At 47.8% G+C, this 22,002-nt stretch overlaps 2 protein-coding genes across 16 annotated transcripts in view; one reads left to right on the forward strand and one right to left on the reverse strand.

Annotated features, from left to right (window-relative positions):
* Positions 1-14,419, forward strand: part of KANSL3 (KAT8 regulatory NSL complex subunit 3) — a 44,100-nt gene extending 29,681 nt beyond the window's left edge. For 10 of the 15 annotated variants that reach the window (XM_045445831.1, XM_045445830.1, XM_045445833.1 and 7 more), the window contains 8 exons: positions 164-355; positions 932-1,016; positions 1,450-1,577; positions 2,452-2,561; positions 2,969-3,191; positions 3,526-3,659; positions 11,669-11,715; positions 11,893-14,419. In XM_045445831.1, the coding sequence (XP_045301787.1) occupies positions 164-355; positions 932-1,016; positions 1,450-1,577; positions 2,452-2,561; positions 2,969-3,191; positions 3,526-3,659; positions 11,669-11,715; positions 11,893-11,926 (953 nt within the window). In that variant the 3' untranslated portion in view covers positions 11,927-14,419. Of the gene's footprint in view, positions 1-163; positions 356-931; positions 1,017-1,449; positions 1,578-2,451; positions 2,562-2,968; positions 3,192-3,525; positions 3,660-11,668; positions 11,716-11,892 lie in introns of those variants that run through there. The other 5 variants (XM_045445832.1, XM_045445835.1, XM_045445837.1 and 2 more) reach the window with 2 other exon arrangements.
* A 4,407-nt stretch (positions 14,420-18,826) lies between these two features.
* OXER1 (oxoeicosanoid receptor 1) lies at positions 18,827-21,949 on the reverse strand. The gene has a single exon (XM_045445862.1). The coding sequence runs from the start codon at positions 20,370-20,372 to the stop codon at positions 19,233-19,235; it is 1,140 nt and encodes a 379-aa protein (XP_045301818.1). The 5' UTR covers positions 20,373-21,949; the 3' UTR covers positions 18,827-19,232.
* Positions 21,950-22,002: the final 53 nt, after the last annotated feature.

Below are 22,002 nucleotides of genomic sequence, written 5' to 3' on the forward strand. Positions count from 1 at the left end.
ACCACAGATGGGACCTGAGTTAGGTGGGACTGAATCATTGGCAATTGCCTTTGAAGTGTGACTTTGTATGTGACACACAGTCATGCCCTTGCTGCTACTGTCTGTCAGTGTCTCTCGGTCTTTTTTGGATTGTGGAAGACCTCACCTCAGCTCCATCTCTTAGTTCCCATTTCATCAGAACAAACGGAGGAGGCAGAGAAAGAGGATCTTAGGGTCCAGCTGAAGCGCCACCATCCTTCCAGTCCTCTTCCTGGCAGCAAGACCTCCAAGCGACCGAAGATTAAGGTGTCCCTTATCTCCCAAGGGGACACAGCTGGAGGGCCTTGTACTCCTTCCCAAGGAGGAGCTCCAGAAGGTGAGTGTCTCTTCGCCTGTCTAAATAAAAACCGAGCTCTCTCAGAGCACACATCATTGCTGCCTTGGTGGCTACTTGCTGGACATCTCAGCCTGTACTTCAGTGTAAGATGTGCCTGGAGCAGAGAAGACACAAGGTAGCATGTGGGGCAAAAGTGGGCAGTGACCTGATCTGAACTAGAATAATCAGGAAGGCAGAATGAGGATCAGGGGGAGCATCCAGAGCATCATTATATTTTGTTCTCTATCAGTTTCAATTAAAGATAAAATATTCCGGCACCTGGCTGGTTCAGAGGAGCATGCAACTCTTGATCTCAGGGTCCTGAGTTTGAGCCCCACATGGAAGGTATAGAGATTACTTAAAATCTTTAGGAAAAAAATATAATAAAATATTACAAAAAGTTTAGAAAATGGAAGAAAAAATACCTCCAGCTCTCCCTATTTTACTGTTCTACTTATTCGTCATTTTTCTTCTTCCAGTCTTTGTTCATAGTATTTTGGATTTAGCCTGGGCTGTGAAACCCTGAAAGGGGCCAAGCAGGACTGACCAGTGGCCTTGGGGTTTTCTGTTTTGCAGTTGCGGGAGGGAAGCCCATCACCATGACGCTGGGGCAGGCTTCAGCAGGGCCCAAGGAGCTCACAGGGCTTCTCACCACTACCAAGTGAGTCTGTTTCTTAGCTTTTCTGGCTCCGAACCTTTCTTTTTACCTTTTCTCTGGTCCATTTCGTGCTTTGGAAAGATGATAGTCTGGGTTCTGTCAGTTTTGGGAATATGACTTTTTTCTCAGTGGGATCTTTGCCTTTTTGGTGGGGGTGGGGGGTGGGGGGCGGTGCCGTGGGGCAGGGAGGGGATCAGTTCAATTCTTTTTTACTGAAAATTTGCAAAGCTTCCCATAGCTCTTGCTTTAAGGTTTGAAATTTTTATTTTAGGCCTGACTTTCAGAAGGATTAGAGACCAGATTCAGAAAGTGGAACAAAGAAAACTATAGATTCTAGTGTCTAGAAAGCCTTGCTGGGCCCTATAACCCTCCCTGTGTTGCTGGGGTCTGCTGCCCTCCAACCTTTGAATAACGGAGCTCCTGTCTTCGTCTCCAGGTCAAATGCTTCTGAAGGGGGAGTCTCAGCCAGCCCAGCCTCCTCAGTCTCCAGCAGCACTGCACCCAGTGCCTTGCATACACTCCAGAGCCGCCTAGTGGCCACCTCTGCTGGCAGCTCCCTCCCAGGTATCTGGTAGCCCAACATTTCCCGCCTCCCAGCAAAATCTCCTTTCAGCTGCTGCTGGAGGGTGGTCCTAGGAAAGCAGCTGAATCTGGAGGATTCTCCTCTGGGTTGCAGGCTTTCAGAGAGGCTTGATGTGAAGTTAGAATTAGCTTTAAAGTGGGAGAGTTCTTGGTCTTAATATCTATAGTGAGTAAAGAGCCCAGTCTGCAGGTAGTGTCTTTTGTACTATAAGGAGGAGAAATAGCTGGTGGGAAATGTATGTATTATGTTCACTGTGGTGTTCTTAAACACATCTGATTGCAGAAAATTGGAGATTGTGCTGTACTAGCATTAGCAAGATGAGGCACCTTTCTGCCTCTGCTTGTCTCCTCACTTTCACCACCCCACGCTACATGGGAAGGCTGGTTGCCTGAGTCCAGCAGGGCCAAGGCTGTGCAGGTGTCCTCCTTCAGGAGGACCTCCCTCTTTGCTTTGTGGCCACTGGGCTGTGTGTAGTGAAGTGTAAATCAGGTATTTGGAATTCTTTTGGCTTAAGAAGCTGTCCCCTTCCCTGGAAGGGATGGAATTTAGATTTCTGAAGTGGGATTCCAACTCTCTGGTTTTCCTAAAATTGTCCAAGATGTTGGACAGGTAGTTTAGAGCAGGTTGGGATATGCAGAGCAAATCCAAGGCAGTATGTCTAGAATAGTAGCTTTCCTCATGTGGGCATGCAGTGTGCATGCCTGGGGAGTCCTTCCTGGCATCTTTCTGAGAGCCCTGGAAATGTCCCAGGGAAAGAGCATTGGTATTTTAGTTGGTTGTTGAAGATGGATGGGTGCGGCTGCTCTTGGGATAAGGGCTTGAGCCTATATTGACATCTGTTATATCCTCTCCTAGGGGCTACATCAGCCAGCAGCCTCCTTCAAGGTCTCAGCTTCAGCTTGCAGGATATCAGCAGCAAGACCTCTGGCCTCCCAGCAAATCCCTCCCCAGGGCCAGCCCCACAGGTGCACATCTGCCTTCTGCTGGGTTGGGCAGGTGTGGGGAGGAGGCATTCTCAGTTTAGTTGGTTTTGACAGGGAAACTGGGTCTGGAATCTGGGTCAAGACAGCCTTCTGACTTCACCCTGGGAACTACCAGAGGTTAAGGCTCCATCACTTACTGTGTGATCTTGGGCAAGTTTTTTGATCTCTCTGTGTCTTCGTTTCCTTGTCTGTAAAATTAGGATAATAGTATCTCTCTCAAAGGGTTGTTTTGAGGATTAAGTAAGCTAGTATATGGAAAATGCCTGGAAGAGTACCTTGCATGTAGTAGGTGCTCAATGGATGGTAGCCTTTAATGCTATGGGCCCTCCATACTCGAACATTGCTGTTGGGCAATAGCTTCTGATCACCTGGGCTTGTGTGTCCCACAGGCCACCAGTGTGAAGTTGCCCACCCCCATGCAGAGCCTGGGTGCCATCACCACGGGCACCAGCACCATTGTACGTACCATTCCTGTGGCCACCACACTCTCCTCCTTGGGTGCCACTCCTGGTGGGAAGCCCACAGCCATCCACCAGCTGCTGACCAATGGGGGCCTCGCTAAGTTGGCAAGCAGCCTCCCTGGCCTGGCTCAGATCTCTAACCAAGCATCAGGTGAGTCTCTCATGACAGCCGTGGGGACTCTTAGATATGGGATCTTTCCCCAGGACCTTCCCATCTCACATGGGCAAGCCATGTTGTTGAACCCAACTCACCAGGGTCCTGGCATTGACCCCCAAGGATTCAGCTGTGTGAGACCAGCCCCCAGAGAGGTCGAAAGAACACAGCTGTTTCCTGTTGCCTTTCAGACTGACTGATAGAGCGTAGATGACCCAGTTGGGGAAACTGAGGTGGGAGGCCGAGGGGGTGGTGTGTGATGTGAAGAAACTCTCCAGGAGAAGAAAACGGAGGCTATGATCAAAAACAACCTTCCCCCCATCTCTGTCAGGCTTGAAGGTCCCTACCACCATTACTCTGACACTGCGTGGCCAGCCCAGCCGAATCACTACACTGAGCCCCATGGGCTCAGGAGCAGCCCCGTCAGAGGAGCCCAACTCCCAGGCGCTGCCCTCCAGCTCACAGGTGAGTCTGCCTGGAAAGACTGAGGACACAGGCTCCGGTATTGGGAAGTTTGGGGCCGACTGACTGGCTTATCAGAGTAGCTGCCAGTGCACTGGACTTGTAGGCAGACCATGGTCAAATCCAGACCTAGGGGTTTCTAGCTTTGTAATATTGAGCAAGTTGTGGACTTCTTTGAGTCTCCTCTTCCATGGCACCCCTGGATTATTTTGGGATTAAACATGGAACTATGTTCAGATGTGTAGCAGTGCTCAGTAAGTTAGTTTTGTTTGCTTTCCCTCTCCATTCCTTTTCTCTTCCCATTCTTGGTTTCATCATTCACAGGTCGTGGTAGAGGTGAGTTAGTTGATTAACACCCTTTCTTTGACCAGTTTTCCAACATTGTGCTGTTCCAGCTCTTGGCATTCATTCCATCTTTTTAGGACACACTAGATTTCTATAGCTCTTACCCACAAGTCACCAGCAGTTCCTTGTAGCTGATTGGATTTCTGTTGTAACCTTGTCACGTAAAATGTTTCTAATCTTAAGTCATGATCTGAGAGCTACCCAGAGATCAGAGACAAAAGAAAAAAAATAGCTGGAGTCCAGTGTTGAGTGTGATTTCCTTCAAGTGTGCACTGACCCTTTCAGCCTTGGCCTTCCCTCGTGGGAGCGAGGGTGCTATGCAGGCTGCCATGACAGAAAGCCAGGCCCTGTTCCCGTCGTTCCCACTACACCAGCCCTGCCCAGGAAGTGGGGGGCGGGCCCCTATTGGCACTTGACAGCTTCCAACTGTTCTAGATGATCTTCTGCCTCCTCCTTTTTAGAGGGAAATACTGCACAGAGATTGTTACCTGGCATTCATTGGGATCATAGTTACCGCCCCCCCCCCCCCCCCCCCGGCCTTTTTGGCAGAAAAGTGGAGGTGTTTTTATTTCTTTTTTTTTTTTAATTTTTTTTTTTTTTCAACGTTTATTTTTTTGGGGACAGAGAGAGACAGAGCATGAACGGGGGAGGGGCAGAGAGAGAGGGAGACACAGAATCGGAAACAGGCTCCAGGCTCTGAGCCATCAGCCCAGAGCCCGACGCGGGGCTCGAACTGACGGACCGCGAGATCGCGACCTGGCTGAAGTCGGACGCTCAACCGACTGCGCCACCCAGGCGCCCCTATTTCTTTTTTTTTTAATTCCTTATTTTTCATTTACAGAAATGTGCTTATTTTAAATAATTCAAACATTACAGAAATAATTACAGAAGTAATTTAGAAAGTGAAAATTTCCCATGATACCACTCTCAGAGATGATAACCCACTAACAGCTTGGTATGCATTCTCCTAGATTTTTCTTGCTATACAAAGTATATTATCTTATTTTACTTTTTTGACAAAAATGGGATGGAGAATATGGACTATTTTGTAACTGGCCTTTGTTTACAACACATGTTGTGACATGCTTCCCTGTGGGTTACATAGAGACTTATCTACTTCTTGTCAGTTGCTACCTCATGTTTCACTAGGTGGATGTACGAAAGTGTATTTCACCACCTCCTGTTAGAGAGTTGGGCTGTTTTGTTTTTGATACAGAAAATAATGGTTCAGTGAACACCCTCGCTCCTGAGTTTTGTGTGCCTCTGGGAGCTTTCTACAGTCTAGAGATCAATAGTGGAGAGTTGTGCATCTGACACCTGGCTAGCTGCTGGCTAATTGTCTTTCAGAGGTTCTGCTGGTTACAGTTCAAACCACAACGATGAGAATACCTATTTTCCTATGCCTTTATCAGTTATGGAAATCAGTATTTTCAATTTAATTTATTAATTTGATGAGTGAAGTGAAGTGTTTTTTTTTTAATTTTTTTCTTTTTCTTTTAGTATTATTTTTTAAAAATTTACATGCAAGTTAGTTAGCATATAGTGCAACAATGGTTTCAGGAGCAGATTTCTTAATGCCCCTTACTCATTTAGCCCAACCCCCCTCCCACAACCCCTCCAATAACCCTCTATTTGTTCTCCATATTTAAGAGTCTCTTATGGGGGCGCCTGGGTGGCGCAGTCGGTTAAGCATCCGACTTCAGCCAGGTCACGATCTCGCGGTCCGTGAGTTCGAGCCCCGCGTCTGGCTCTGAGCCATCTCAGAGCCTGGAGCCTGTTTCCGATTCTGTGTCTCCCTCTCTCTCTGCCCCTCCCCCGTTCATGCTCTGTCTCTCTCTGTCCCAAAAAAAAAAATAAATAAACGTTGAAAAAAAAAAAAAAAGAGTCTCTTATGTTTCGTCCCCCTCCCTGTTTTTATATTTTTTGCTTCCCTTCCCTTGTGTTCATCTGTTCTGTGTCTTAAAGTCCTCATATGAGTGAAGTTGTATACTTGTCTTTCTCTAATTTCCCTTAGCATGATACCCTCTAGTGCCATCCACATAGTTGCAAATGGCAAGATTTCATTATTTTTGATTGCTGAGTAATACTCCATTGCATATGTGTATGTATGTGTGTACATACATGTATATATATGGATGTGTATATATGTATACATATATATGTATATGTATATATACACGTATGTATATGTGTATATATATGTATATATACACGTATATATGTGTGTACATATATGTATATACACAGACGCACACACATACACACACACCACATCTTTATCCATTCATCTATTGATGGACATTTGGGCTCTTCCCATACTTTGGCTTTGTTGATAGTGCTGCTATAAACATTGGGGTGTCTACGTCCCTTCAAAACGGCATACCTGTATCCCTTGGATAAATACCTAGTAGTGCAATTGCTGGGTCGTAAGGTAGTTCTATTTTTAATTTTTTGAGGAACCTGCATACTGTTTTCCAGAGTTGGCTGCACCAGTTTGCATTCCCACCAGCAGTGCAAAAGGGTTCCTTTTTTTCTGCATCCTTGCCAATATCTGTCATTGCCTGAGTTGTTAACGTTAGCCATTCTGACAGGTGTGAGGTGGTATCTCATTGTGGTTTTGATTTGTATTTCCCTGATGATGAGTGATGTTGAGTATTTTTTCATGTGTCGGTTGGCCATCTGGATGTCTTCTTTGGAGAGGTGTCTTTTCATCTCTTTTGCCCATTTTTGCACTGGATTATTTGTTTTTGGGTGTTGAGTTTGATAAGTTCTTTGTAGATTTTGGATACTAACTCTTTATCTGAGATGTTGTTTGCAAATATCTTCTCCCATTCTGTCAGTTGCCTTTTAGTTTTGCTGATTGTTTCCTTCGCTGTGCAGAAGCTTTTTATTTTGATGAGGTCCCAATAGTTCATTTTTGCTTTTGTTTCCTTTGCCTCTGGAGATGTGTTGAGTAAGAAGTTGCTGCGGCCAAGATCAAAGAGATTTTTGCCTGTTTTCTCCTCAAGGATCTTGATGGCTTCCTGTCTTACATTTAGGTCTTTCATCCATTTTGAGTTTATTTTTGTGTATGGTGTAAGAAAGTGGTCCAGGTTCACTCTTCTGCATGTTGCTGTCCAGTTTTCCCAGCACCACTTGCTGAAGAGACTTTGTCCACTGGATATTCTTTCCTGATTTGTCAAGGATTACTTGGCCATATGTTTGTGTGTCCATTTCTGGGTTCTCTGTTCTGTTCCATTGATCTGAGTGTCTGTTTTTATGCCAGTACCATACTGTCTTGATTACAGCTTTGTAATACAGCTTGAAGTCCTGAAGTGAAATTGTTTAAATGTGTATTTTTCTGATTACTGATGAGGTTGTATGTCTTTTATGAAATACTCATCATGTTCTGTCTCTACTTTGATTTATAGCAGCTTTATACATTCAGATGTTTCCTTTATTTAAAAATTTTTTAAAATATTTATTATTGAGAGAGAGAGAGACAGAGCCTGAGCAGGGGAGGGGCAGAGAGAGAGGGAGACATAGAATCCAAAGCAGGCTCCAGGCCCTGAGCTGTAAGATGCAGAGCCCAACGCGGGGCTCAGACCCACAAACCCCGAGATCCTGATCTGAGCTGAAGTCGGACACTGGATCCATCTAGTCACTCCAGTCCTTTGTCTATTATACAAGTTGTATATACTTCCGTCAACTGCTTTTTTTTTTCTTTCTGTTGAAGTATTAAGTGCTTGTTTTTTGATATTTGTTTTGGGATCTTTTATGATACATTAAAAATTTTTACATAGCGAGGCTACCTGCTTGGCTCAGTAGGTTGAGCGTCTGACTTTAGCTCAGGTCATGATCTCATGGTTTGTGAGTTCAAGCCCCACATCAGTCTTGCTGCTATCAGCCCAGAGCCCAGTTCAGAACCTCTGTCTCCCTCTCTCTCTCTCCCTGTGAACCTGCCCCATTGACTCATGCTCTGTCTCTCTCAAAAATAAACATTAAGAAAGTTTTTTTTTTTACGTAGCAAAATCTTCAAATCTTTCCCTTTGTAGCTCCAAGGTTTTGTGTCTTAAGAAAGCTCTTCCCATTGCAAGAATATAATCTGTCTGTGTTTTTTTTATATTTTATTTTTTTAATTGTAAAATACATATGTACAGTTTATCATTTTGCCCTATTTTAGGCTTTAGGCTTGCTGTTCAGTGGCATTAGTATATTTACATTGCTGTGCAACCATCACCACAATTCAGGTCTAGAACTTTCCATTATCCTATACTGAAACTCTGTTTTTGTGTTTTCTTATAATGCATTTGTTTGTTTACCTTTAGTTTTTCAGTCCATTTGGAATTTATTTTTCTATGCTAAGGTAAGGTTCTAACTTTATTGAAGAATCCATTATCCTTTCTCTCTATCCATTTGAAACCTGCTGCTCTCACATTCTCGATTACTACATACACCTGGGCCTTTTTGTACCTGTGACCCATCTGTTCTCACACTAGCTTTATGAAATTGTTTAATAATGCAGGTCTTCCAGTTAATGAAGTGTCCAGAATGTTTATAATTTGCTACTGTTACTCTTTTCCTTTTTCTTGATAAATAGTGGGTTTTGAATTTTGTTCATTGCCATTTTGGAATCGCGTGAGATGAATGAGCATACACATTTCCTCTGAGTTAGTTAAAATGATGAATTACTTTAATAGATTTCCTAATGTCAGATTACCTAAATTCTACATTCCGTAGCTTGTTCAGTACGTCCCATTATTTTTTTTGCATATGTCCCAGTTTATTTGTATTGTGCACATGCAGGAAACGAGACCCTATCAAAAGAGAACAAAAAAAATAATAAAATAAAGAAGCCAAGTGTTTCAGAGGAAAAGCATGTCCACTCTTTTGATTTGCTTTTATTTTACTTAGGATTTTGGCCTCTGTGTTTATTAGTGAGATAGGCCTATAGTTTTCTTCCCATCTATCCCTGCTTTTGTGTGTGTGCTTTCCTTGTCCAGTTGTATGAAGGGGTAAATCTATCCTTATAGAATGAGATGGAAGCATGTTTTTCTCCTATTGTTTTTTTTTTTTTAATTTTTTTTTAATGTTTATTTTTGAGAGAGACGGAGCACAAGCAGGGGAGGGCAGAGAGAGAGGAGACAGAATCCAAAGTAGGCTCCAGGCTCTGAACTGTCTGCATAGAGCTGGATGTGGGGCTCAAACCCATGAACCATGAGATCATGACTTGAGCTGAAGTCAGGTGCTTAGCCAGCTGAGCCACCCAGGCACCCTTCTCCTATTCTAAAAACATTTATATTGCGCAGAAATTATGAGTTCCTTGATAGTGTGATGCAAATTATCTATAAAACCATTTGGCTCTAGTATCAGGCAGTCTTAACCTTTGTTGATAATCATATTGATGCCCAACTAGAATGCATATCCCCACTATGTGATACCTCTTTCTCTCTTAGTGGTCCTCTTCAGCTTGCTGCAGCCTGGGGAAGCTAGTTAGTGGTAAGAAGAGGCTAGATAGAGCTCATTGAGAATCGTTTTCCATGGCTAAATTGAAGCACAGAATAAAGATCACGATCTGACTTCTACCTGATAGCATTAACTTGAGAGCTTAGTTTTTATCTAAGAAAAATGAGTGTATAATTACTAGGAGGGTTCTAGTGGTTCTCTTCTTACAGAGAAAGGGCACATTATTAGATTAAGACTTGCTGACTTGAAAACTTCTAATGATTACCTCAGTGTTCACACTGCCAGACCATGTGATATCAGGGAAAGCAGTGGGCTGTGGGTCAGGTGCTCTGTCTTTAGCCAGCTGTGTGATCCTGGGCAAATCACCTAACTTCTCTGGGTTTTGGTTTTCTCATGTGGTCTAGTAGGCCTAAATTAGTGATTATTGTGGTAGGATTGATTAATAGGGGCTGTCTCAGAATCTCCTCAGACTGGGAAATTGAATTTTAAAAGGTTGAGAAATCACCCATTTATGATGTTTATGAGACATTTGGAAATTTGAACACTGGGTAATTGTTGATATTAAGGAATTATTAACCCTTTAATATGTGATAATGGTGTTTATATTTGAAAAAAATCCTTTTTTAACGTTTATTTATTTATTTATTTATTTTTAATGTTTTATTTATTTTTGAGACAGAGACAGAGCATGAATGGGGGAGGGGCAGAGAGAGAGGGAGACACAGAATCGGAAGCAGGCTCCAGGCTCCGAGCCATCAGCCCAGAGCCCAACGCGGGGCTCGAACTCACAGACCGCGAGATCTTGACCTGAGCTGAAGTCGGACCCTTAACCGACTGAGCCACCCAGGAGCCCCAACGTTTGTTTATTTTTGAGACAGAGAGACACAGAGCATGAATGGGGGAGGGGCAGAGAGAGAGGGAGACACAGAATCTGAAACAGGCTGCAGGCTCTGAGCTGTCAGCACAGAGCCTGACGCAGGGCTCAAACTCACAGACCGTGAGATCATGACCTGAGCCGAAGTCGGACACTTAACCGACTGAGCCACCCAGGCGCCCCAAATATAATCCTTTTTAAATTTTGAGTTACAAAATATGATATTTATGGATAGGCTGAAAAAGAAAAAGATTATAAACAGTGGCTAGACTTTTCTAAGGTCTTTGCAAACAATTATCTGTTTTATTTCTGGCACCGATGAATATTTATTGTGTTTCTTTTATGGAACTGGACTCTTATGTCCTCTTTTTTTTTTAATTTTTTTAGGTTAGTTGGGGGGAGGGAGGGGAAGGGGGGTGGAGAGAGAGAGAGAGAGAGAGAGAGAAAGAGAAACGAACCGGGGTGGGGGGGGGGCAGAAAGGGGGTCAGAAGATCTCAAGCAGGCTCCATGCTGACAGCAGACAGCCCGATGAGGGGCTCAATCTCACGAACCATGAAATAACGACCTGAGCCAAAGTTGGACACTTAACTGTCTGAGCCACCCAAGCACCCATACTTTTATATACTGTTTACAGCTGAAAAGCTGTCAGAGGAAGAGGAGGGACAGAGACTGTGTTGTGCCTTGCCTCAGAGTCCTGAGAATGGACTCCTTGCCTGTGGTTACAAGGTCTTTCTCCTCTCTAGCCACATGGTGGTCTGCCCAGCCAGGGGGCATCCCTGCAACTCTCTCAGTAGGCCCTGGGAGAGCAGACCCTCTAATCAGGACAGAGTAATCCTCTGTGCACAGCCCTGCCTTTGGGCAGGGTGAGCAAATGTAGGCAGATTCTTTTAAGTTTTGATTGTCAAACCCTTCTTCGTTTCCTCTCTCCTGTGCCCTCCCATTTTCCCCTTTTTTCTGCATTCTTATAAACCTCTTAAGAATTTTCCAAAAGTGAAATCTAGAAAAGTGAGAAAAACCCTGGTGAAAAAAAGTCAACTGTTTCTACTTTGCTTTTTTCTTCCTAAGCTACAGGGCTCAACAAATTGTGGCATCCTCCATACCAACTGAAAATGGATAAGACCTAAAAAACTGATATTGTCAGAACAATCATGGAAAACTTCCTTATCTCTGTCACCCTTAACAATTTACCCTTTCCTTTTCCCTGCATTCTCTTTCTGCCCTTATGCATAACAATAAGAGCAAACCTTTGTAGTTGAACACCTATTATACTCAAGGTGCTTTATGCAGATTGTCTGGTTTAATCTCGTAACATCCCTGGGGAGTAGAGACTGTCCTTGTGTCTTACAGATGAGGAAGAGGAGATTTAGCATTCATCACTTGCCCTACAAAGTGAGGTGGGTCTCTTAACTGCAGAGTCCACATTCTGGTAACAACTTGGCTGCTAGAACACATACTCTTGTACATCCAGCTTTTTCCCCATTGAGAATGACTTCTTTGAAATAAATTCTCAGGGTCTGGGTGTGTTAACCTGGCAAAGTTTTGACTCTTGTTCCCTCCCTCTCCTGCCATAGCGCCTACCTCCAGCACCCTGAAGATGCCGTGTGATATACCTTCCTTCACCAAGCTGGTGATGGCTGCTGCACAGTGAGCCCTGGGTGCACACATGCTGTCCTGCTGAGCTGTCCACTTGTCTGAAGACTTCTTAAGACTGCCATTTTTGCCTCCCTGCCAACTGTCTTCAGAATGGGCCTCTGGGTCTTATGAAACCATTAGGCTAGGTGATACGGCGCCAGCAGAGGGAACATCGTCCTCTGTCATCTATGGGTCTCATTCCCGGAATCCCCAGGTTCCTGAGCAGATTTGGCCATGCATGGATCAGAGGCACTTCTCCAGCATTCGCTGTGACTTGACCCAAGTAGCATTGTTGGACTGCTCACTGCATTTAATAAAGGAGTTCCTTTTGGAAGTCTGTGCTACCCCCATGCCAAGTTGGGAGGAGACAGCCACATGGTCTGGGGCCATTCAGGAGTTAGGATTGAGAGCCCTTTGCTGAGGACAGGGGTCATCCTGGCCCACCAACACTTGTGCCGTACCAGAGGGCTGGTTTTGGACGTCACTGTTACTTTCACTGAGCAGCCATGGGTGAGCACATCTCTGTCTTACGAACCACATCAGATACTGAGTTAGCCTGCTGAGACTTGGGAACTCCTAAATTCAAACCCATGATAGATCAAAGAGGACTGGGATGTCATCTTTCAGTCCCTTTGGCCACTATAGATGGCGGGGGCGGCACTTGGCCACTAGGTGAAAGCTGGCCCCTTTCTTGTTTTCATCATGCTTCGGGCAGTTCCTGTGTGCAGAAAACCTGCAGGTCCAGAAAGACTGAAAAAGAGGAATGGAACAAATGAAGTAGCTTGAAGGATATGCCAGTAAGTCCTGTGGAGAAAATGATAGGGCCTTGAGGTTTTGCACCTAGTACCTACGGAACTGTTGATTCGACATGGAGATGAGAAGAAGAATTTGCCAAGTCACAGGGAAGAAACCCCAATCCCTGAAATTTCTATCTCCAGTGCTTGGAAGTGAAATAGGGATAACTGGCTAAGTTAACATCTTGGCCTGGCTTCCCAGGAAGCTTAAGCATCAAGATAATGAAGGCAGTACTTTAGTGTTTCTGTTTCCATTCTATGCCACTTCTTGTCTTCTTGCTTAGTAGTGGGAAGGTTATTGGCATTGACTCTACTGTGTGAGGCTCTTGGTACTAGCCTGAGTCCTGGAGAATGATCACTGAAGACGGAGTTCTGAGCCCCTCCTTATGTCCTCACAATACTTGTATGCCAAGGTAGTTTTAGATTTGGCATCATACCTGTCCTCCAGATCAGGCTCTCGACCTTCTGTACTCTAGAAAATTTCTAGCCAAGGTGTCAATAAATAGAGCAACCCAGATGTGACTCCAACTCTGTTCAGTATCAGTAGGCAGGAGGGTGCACAGCATGCCATTGCCGTGGTCCAGGGTCCTGACCCATGGTGCAGCATATATCCAGACCAGGTCCCCTGTATTTAGTCCAGCAGCCTCACCTGCCAGTCTGACTGGCAGCCAGGAGGGAGTACACAGTGTGTAGGAGTCTGAGACAAAGCAAAATGGAGTGCTGTGGGCAAGGAGGAGGCATGTGTGATAGGCGTGCAGAGAGCCTCTTGAACAACCAGGCCTCCCTCCCTGACCTCCTGCAGAGCTGGTCTCAGCAGTGATTTGCATAATATTAGGCTTCATTCTTGCATTAGTTGGTAGGTAACTGCTTTTGGAAATTTATTTAAGTAAGTTTGAGGAAGATAATGAAATCTGAAAGAGGCATCCATGGGTCAGGGGTTTGGTAACTTTAAAGGCAGGATAACACGCTAGTAGGAACCAAGGGCAGTAAGACTGTGAGACTACCGGAAACTTTTAGGAATCATTTAGGACAGGCAGAGGGTGCTGAACAATCCATTCATGACTTAGAAGTACAGCCTAGACAATGCTGGAGGGGTTGCTCCCGAAAGATGCTCGCCCAGTGTGTGCTGGGACCAAAGGAAAAACTAATGTATTGTTCTGCATCTGTGTAAACCCTCGTATGCTTCCCATGGATGACTTCCTGAGGCTTTGGTTATACACCTTGAAGAAAGCCAAACCTGGAAAGGGGAGTTGTAAGAACATTTCACCTTGGAGTTACAGACTAAAGGGGGAGGTGGTTGAAGTAAGGGAGTCATGTTCTTCACACTTCTGCACCCACTCTTCTCGAAATGTGGAAAGAAGCTTTCCTCCATCTATCACGTATCAGACCTAGAGTCCTTAACCTCAGAAGGCAATACTACTGGCTGAGAATGTAGACGGATCAAGAAGGCTTTAGTTCAATTCTTGACATTCAACATGACAGGTGCATGTTGATGCCCAATGGAAGATGTCCTTGTGCTTTAAGAAGAGGTCACTGATGGAGATCTTCTACCTGTTCTTGGCCCCACCACTAGAATAATCTTGGGCTGGGTGGGTTATAGAATTGAGGCACTGTCACGGTTCATTCTTATATTAGTAAAAACAAAAATAAAAGCAACTTTGGATTTCTTCAACTTGTTTTCAGTTGACTTCTCATATTTATTCTGATGACCGCTCAGTGAAGTGGCACAGAAAATAAAAGCCAAGATAGTGTGGTAATGCCAGAGATCATCTCATGGATGCCTGGTGCCATGAGTACCGTACTTTGTACTGTACCATGGGTACTGTAATTCCCTTTTTACATGTGAGGAAATAGGCACAGAGAAGTCACAGCAGGAAGTGGCAGAAGTAGGACTAGAATCCATGCAGTCTGCCACCACTGTCTGTTCTCTGCACTGTTCTGGGGTTCCGAGATGGGATGCAGAAATGGACATTAGCCCAGGAGACGAGATGATGGCTTTGCCTTCCTGTGGCCCTTTCCTGTTAACTTCCCATCAGGCCTGAAGTGATTGCTGCGGCTGTGGTGGGGCTCTTGGCTGGGTCAGAATCAGTAGGTAGGGTCCTTGCCTTGGGTCCTGAGAGTGTGAAATCTCTTTGAACATTCTATACCTCTATCCCCTCCCATAAGTAAATAAAAACAGGAATGAATGAATGAATGAATTCCAACCTCCAGGTTATTTGTGAACTTGTACCCATGAGGACCTTCCTTCCTGTTCTTGAATTCCAGGTCCCTCCACTTAGCATTGGAACCCTGTATGGGTAGAAACCATGGTTCTGGTAGTCTACATGAAGTGTCCTAGTGCACGTGGGCTCATCTTGCTACCATCCTGTGTAGAGACAGGGTGCATTCTTTCCCTTCCAACTTTGGTCTCGCTGACTTGGGTGAGTCAAATGAAGTGAGAGATGAATATTAAATTATTTAAATGATAGCCATCTTAAATTTCAGGAGTATAGGAATGGGGTCATAGCAAATTATAATGCAGAAACGTGTTCATTACCTTTTTATGGTCCTTTCTAACGCATGTTTTAGTCAGGATCAATGGTTGCAAGAAGCAGGAATCATTCACCCCCATGAATTCTAAAACGGCATATTGTTTCAATAGGCACTCTCACAGACAGGGAGCCTGACAGTTATTGCTACTTGCTTTGTAACCTCAACTGACGTGCTCCTGCCAGGGGCTGTTTTTGATCCTGCTGCCACAGGACTTTGCTGATGTGGACCCCTCTGTGGATGGTTGGTCCCTGTCTTTTGGATCACATTCTGAATGTGGTGTGCTTAGTGGCTCAGCCTACCTTCATGCCTGTCCCTAACTCTGTTCCCAGGCCACCTCCTTTCTTGCCTCAATGACTTCATCCTCCCTTGTATGCCAGCTCTTCACAGTGCTGTGCCCTGTGCCAGGGATGCCGTTCCCATTGCTCCTTTCTTTATCCTCCGGGATTCAGTTCACATGCATTACCTCATTGACACCAGGCAGTTAGCTCTTCTGACTGCTCCTGGCTATGACTTGCTACCTCCAAAACCTTGGATTACACTGGGTTGGGCTGCATTTGATCCACTTGCAGATCAACCGCTCCCAGGCTTGGCCTAGAGGGTCTCAAGGTCAGAGTCATATCATCTTCCTCTAGCTTAGTGTCTGTTTACTGGTGGGAGCCCAGTAAACGCTGGAGGATGAGTGGCTATGAGCCATCAGCCCAGCCCTGGCTTCCCTCCCCCTGCACGGAAGTCCCCAGACTCAAGTCATAGATGCCATTTGCTCGTCTCACAGGGGACATTAGGAGAAAGAAGAGAAGGCCCTTCTCCAAATTCACACTGAATAGTGTAGCTCACCCCAGGGGCCAAAATGCCATTTGGAACCCAAATGTGGGAAATAGCATCTTTTTTTTTTTTTTTTTTTTTTTTTTAACTTCTTTATTATCGAGAGAGAGAGAGAGAGAGTGAGCATGCACAAGCTGGGGAGAGGCAGACAGAGAGGGAGACACGGAATCCGAAGCAGATTCCAGACTTCAAACTGTCAGCACAGAGCCCAACGCAGGGCTTGAAACTGCAGACCCACAGACCGTGAGATCATGACCTGAGCCGAAGTCAGACACCCAACCGACTGAGCTACCTAGGGGCCCTAGGAAATGGGATCTTTAATCAGCCTTCTTCCAGCCAACCTTATACCACCATGGTTGCAGCCCTCCCACCTGTAGTTTTCCGCACTTAAACACAGTTTGCCTTCCTCTCTTCCTCTTCCTCCATCCCTTTTCATTCCTTCTCCCCACTCCCCCACTATGTAATAATTACCTTTTTCACTCAGCACTCAGGCATATCAGTTGTTTCCATCTCCAACCCCTGGAGTTGGATGAGAGCCAAATCAATGTTCCCATTTCACAGATGAAGAATTAATTCAAGGTTAGGACCAGGGAGGCCTTCCAATGTAGGGAGTGTGGAGGCAGCCTGAATCCCTGCTTCTCTCCCATGAGGGACACCAGGAAGGACCTTGTGGAAGGCGGGGTGGCTCAGTCATCAGAGAGGGAACAGTCCAATGTCAAGATGAGGGGCAAGGAGGATCCTGGGCAGGTTAGGAGTGGGCCCAAACTCTGTGACTGATCTCTACCCTAGGACACCTCAAAGGGGAGAGAGCACTTCATGAAAGCCATAGGAACCATTTGGTTACTCCCTTAAATTGGGAGGTGGGGGCAGGGCAAGTGAGCCCAGTTGCTGAGGGTGGGAGGACATGATAGGGTAGAGAAGGGGTCAGCAAAGAGAAGAGGGAGGAAATGGCACATGGAGCCCCACTTTCCCATAGAGCCACCCATGCCCACGCTGGTACAAACATGGAAAGAGATGGTACCAGAGGGGAAGTGCCTGGCGTTCAGCACACAGTGTGTGTTAGCACCCTAGGGGTGGGGCTCCATGAGAAAGTGCTCAGTCCCCAGCCTCCAGTCTGACTTGGCAATAACAAATCTCAAGCTGAGGTTGGGTTGGGCCGGTCTTGGCCTGTTCTTCCCCATGGCAGAAGGTGGAGAGGTGGGGAGTCCCTAGGAGTGACTCTAGGAGGGTGAAAGAGACAGCAGCAAGAAGGGAGGCATGGAGCACGGGGCCATGGAGGGCAGGGACACATGAGGAGCCACCTTGTAGGGGTCCAAGCAGCACACCCTTGGTTTGAGTTCTCTGTTCCTCTGTGGGTTTCTGAGAGCAGCTGGTGTTTTCAGAAAAGGAAAGAGGGCTGGAGATACACCAGGGAGATCGGTTCCAGTATCCATCCAACCTATTGTCCCCCAGGCCACCTCCCTCCACCTGACACGTTCTCCATCTCCCACCCCAACATCTGCATGGCTCCTCGATGCCTCCCTCCCGGGACATTAGTGACTCCTAGGCTTTGACCTCCATTTTTGAAGACTTTTAATAGAGGGAAAGCATCCCTGTCTATGATATGAGAGGGTTGCACTTGGATTAAAACTCCAAAGGGAATTGGGGAGAGGGGATTTGGTCCCATTCATCAGAACCTATACCTAAAGTCTAGAAGTTCATGGGTGAGGTGATGAGTGGAGAAGTAGTTCCAGCTTCTTCTGTCCCTGCGGCAGGGAGGTGCATGTGTATTCGTTGTTCTGAGGTAGCCAGGGCTGGAGACACACAGGGTTCAGGTGGTGCATATTTGGGACCCTACTGACCTCTAAGTAGCCCTTTGGAAACTTTGAAGGCTATGCCTCCCCCTCCCCCAACCTAGATTAGAAAACTTGTTGCTTTCCCAGGTTACAGTTAGGAGATTAGAGTAGAAAATGCAGATTGGGTCTGCATAAGTATTTTAGGAATTTGTCCTAAAAGCAGTTACCAAAGAATGACTTCCCCTGTGGACAGAAGGGCCAACCACTGCCCCCTCACCCACCAAAAAACCCTAATTCATGCCAGGTATACGTCTTGTGCCTGGGGGACCCAGGCCAGTGGATGGGTTAGCCCAGGTGGCTTCAGAGACTGATCACAGGCATACTGAGCAGAACAAAGGGATGGAGGTGGGCAAGGTGGCTTTGGTCCTGGGAGAGGGCTATAAAAGTCAGTCCTGGTGACTCTGAGGCCCCTGTCCTCACCTGGGGTCCTGTCCTGGTGGGGTAGCAGCTACCACAGGTTCCAAGGCCAGGGAAGGGTACTCGGGGCTGAGGGAAGCTAGCGGGGGTGGGGCGGGGGGAGCCCAAGCTGAGCTAGGAGCCTGACCTGGATGAAGTAACTTCCAAGGTGGAAGATCTTGTTGTTCCAGGGGAGAGCTGGGCTGGGCCCTTAGTGCCTTGGGTGAGACCTCAAGGATCGCAGAAGGGGTGCTGAAGGCCAGAGAGGAGCAGGGGTCTCCTGGGGATCCAGACAAGCTGCCCTTCCTGTAACCCAGAGAAGTTCTGCCTTGAAGGACACCTCAGGGCCCCAGGAGCAATGTGGAAGGATGGTGTCCCAGATGGCTTCCCCACTGTGTCCCCCGAGTTTCCCTTCATCTTGGGCACTCACCTTGAACCCCAGGGCCAGATGGACCCAAAGACATTGGGTTTTCCTTAGAACAGCTGAGGCAAGCTTGCATTTTCAAAAAGAAGTTTATTAGCATTGAAAGGGACAAATGAGATAAGAGAAAATGCAGAGGCCCAATCTCTAAAGCAAGACCTGTGCTCTCACAGTCATCACACTCTGGCCCGTGGACTGGGCAGCTGTGTAGCCCTTTGGGGTGGAGCTGACACAGGCTCTGCCTGTCTCCACCTGCCATAGTGCTCTTTTCCTGTGCTCTGGGGACATCATCCAGGATACACTGCTCTGTAAGGTCAAAACCCTTTTCTTTCCTGTCACCCAACTGGTTCCTGCAGATGTCCAGTTGGGTGAGGCGCCCTGAGCTGGCAATAGCCCGGGGAGTGACCTCATCCCTCCAGGTCAGATCCTGGCCGTCCTTACTTCCATGGCACTGTAAACCCCCTGTCCTGAGACGGGCCTTATGACTCCAGTGAGACCTCCGCCTGCAGCTTCTCTGTAGCCTTTGCCTTCCTAGAGGCCTCCCGGTACCTAGCAGAAGGCTGGTAGGAACTTTCATCGCTGGCTGAGCCCTGCCAGCTCTGGCTGAGGCCCAGCAGGGCCCGGCCCTGGCGGAGGAAGTTGGGGCTTGAGAAGCAGTAGAGCACAGGGTCCAGGACACTGTTGAGGTAGGTGAAGGCCAGGGAGCTGTGGAAGAGCTGGGAGCAGATGTTGAGGATGTGGCAGGCATGCAGGCGGAAAGCCACCATGGAAGCCATGCCAAGGATGACACTGGGCAGGAAGCAGATGATGTAGACAGCCACCACCACGGCCAGCATGCGCACGGCCCTCCGCGGGCCTGTCTGCCCACCCAGGCTGCGGCGCCGGATGGTGAGCCCGATGCTCACGATGGCAAAGAGGATGAGTGCCAGCGGCAGGAAGAATTCCAATACGAACAGTGCCTGGTGCCAGCGGAGTGAGGCCGAGGCGTTCTTGCCCAGCTGGTAACTGAGGCAGGAGTGGTTAGTATGGGCAGTCAGGAGCAGGTGTCCGTTGAGGAGCAGGATGCTCCCCCACAGTCCCCCGGCCACTCTGGCGGCTGCCCACACAGAAGCCCGGCTCAGCATGTGGTGGGGCTGCACCACCTTCAGGTAGCGGTTGAGTGCGATGGCCGTGAGGAAGACCACGCTGGCCGAGCGGTTGGTGGACAGCATGAAGAGGTTGACTTTGCAGACAGTGGCCCCAAAGCGCCAGATCTCGTGCAGGAAGTAGTAGTCCACACGAAGGGGCAGGTTGATGATCAGGAGAAAGTCGGCAATGACCAGGCTGGCCAGGAACACTGTGTTGGACGTCCAGGGCCGCGTGTGGAAGCAGAAGATGAAGAGTGCCAAGCTGTTCCCCAGAAGGCCCAGGACAAACTCCACACCCAGGGCTGGTGCCAGGAAGGCAGATACTATGGGGGAGGAGGCTGGGTGGCAGGGAGCCGAGGCCTCTCCAGGTGACCCCCAGTCTGTGGTGAAGGCAGAGGGAGAGGAGGAGAGGAAAGGAGGGAGGGAGGCAGGAAGAGTAGAGGGAGGGAGAGAAAGGAGGGGAGAGGAAGAGCTCAGGTTATGAGATTCCATGGGCTGCTTAGGCCACAGACCTGAGAGAAGTTTCCAGTCTTTCTACCCCTGCAAGAGTGTTCAGGGCAGAGTGGAATGATGCTCACTATTAGCTGGCCACCACGATGACTCAATATCCTGGGGTTTTCATCAGCATCCTTGCAGCCACTGAGAAACACCCAGCGTTCCTGTTTGTAGGCTCCCCCCCACCCCTGCAGCCCTCCCTCCTCCCTCCCTGCCCTACATCGAGTGACCTGGCCACATGGTCTCTGAAGGGGGGTGGGGGGAGTCTATGCTGCCCTGGGCAGGGGAGGAGAGCAAGGCTCAGCAGTGGGGTGATGGAAGCCTAAGAGGACCCTGAAGTGGGAGGAAGGCCCAGCTGGGGTAAGGTGGGGAAAAGTGTTCATAGCCCTGAGGGATCAGACATTTGCTTGCCTGAAGGCTGGAGCTGGTCCTGGCACCCATAGCTCAGGATCATGCAGGCCACCCTGGACATCAGCCCCCACCCCATTACATACAGACTGGGCGGTTGTGTCCCTGCCCGCACCAGCTCTGGTGGCAAGGGAGTGTGGTGCCAACAGAACATTGTTCCAGGTGAGCGCAGTGGGCAGTCCAGTCAATACCTTGACTGTGGTGCTCATGGCCTCGTGGAATAAGCCTGTCGTGCCCTGCCAGCCTGCTGTCGTTACTCCCAGGTTCCCGGTGGTCCAGAGTCCATGTACAGGATGAAATACCTCCCACAGGCAGAGGGCTCCCTGCCAATTTCTACTGCCATGGCCTGGGACCTGGATGTTTCTCCCCCAGACAGAACAATCCTTAGAGCCTTCCAGATTCCCTGTCCACCGTCTACCCCACTCCATCCCTACCCAGCATTCACTACAGAGAGAGGAGTGGAGGCTGGGGCTGTCTTCAGACAAGGTGCAAGTCCTGCTCCTCCACTGCGTGGTGTTCTCAGGAGGCCATGGGGCCAGGCCTGTGCACGGACACGAGGGTCTCAAGCTCCTGATAACCTGGGACAGCACCAAAGGAGGCTGCGGTTCCAGGCTGCAGGACCTGACACCCCCTTCGCCAGCGGGCTGGGGTCAGCAGAGTGCCATGTGTGCCAACTCTGCCAAGGCCTCTGGGTTTTGGGCACAGTGGCCATTGGTCTCTTTCTCTCTCAGAGCCTCCAGGCCTCTCCCCTGTCCTGGGCTCCCATCTGGCCAAGGCTGAGGGAGACAGGCTGCGACCGCAGAGTGCAGGGTGGTAAGCCCACCAGCCTGAGCTTTGAATGCAGACAGGCCTTGCTTGGAAACAGAGCTGCTGGTTTCCCAAACTTCTCTGAGCTTCCTAGAGTATGGTGAGGATTCAATGAGATAATGTATGTAAAAACTTCTAGGGAATTCCCTAGCGCAGAGCTAACGTTCAGAAAAACATCTAATTTTTATCATTTGTTTGGATTATCTGCCCTGGGCACCAGGGACAAACTCGTTTTCTCATGGCCGCTTGGCCCTGCACAGGGGGCCTCCCTGGGACATTCCCGTGTTCTCCCTTCATTTCCCGCAGAGAGCAATGCCCTGCTGCAGCCCAAGTTCGCGCCAGCCTCTGCCTTCACATCCTAGACTGTCACCCAGTGCCCCCCACCACCCCAGACACACACACACACACAGTC

The sequence above is a fragment of the Leopardus geoffroyi genome, chromosome A3 (assembly GCF_018350155.1).
Source record: "Leopardus geoffroyi isolate Oge1 chromosome A3, O.geoffroyi_Oge1_pat1.0, whole genome shotgun sequence".
Classification (NCBI taxonomy): Eukaryota; Metazoa; Chordata; class Mammalia; order Carnivora; family Felidae; genus Leopardus; species Leopardus geoffroyi.

Coding starts and splice junctions, on each gene's coding strand:
- OXER1 (XM_045445862.1), bottom strand. CDS start 20,372: ATGGAATCTCATAACCTGAGCTCTTCCTCTCCCCTCCTTTCTCTCCCT.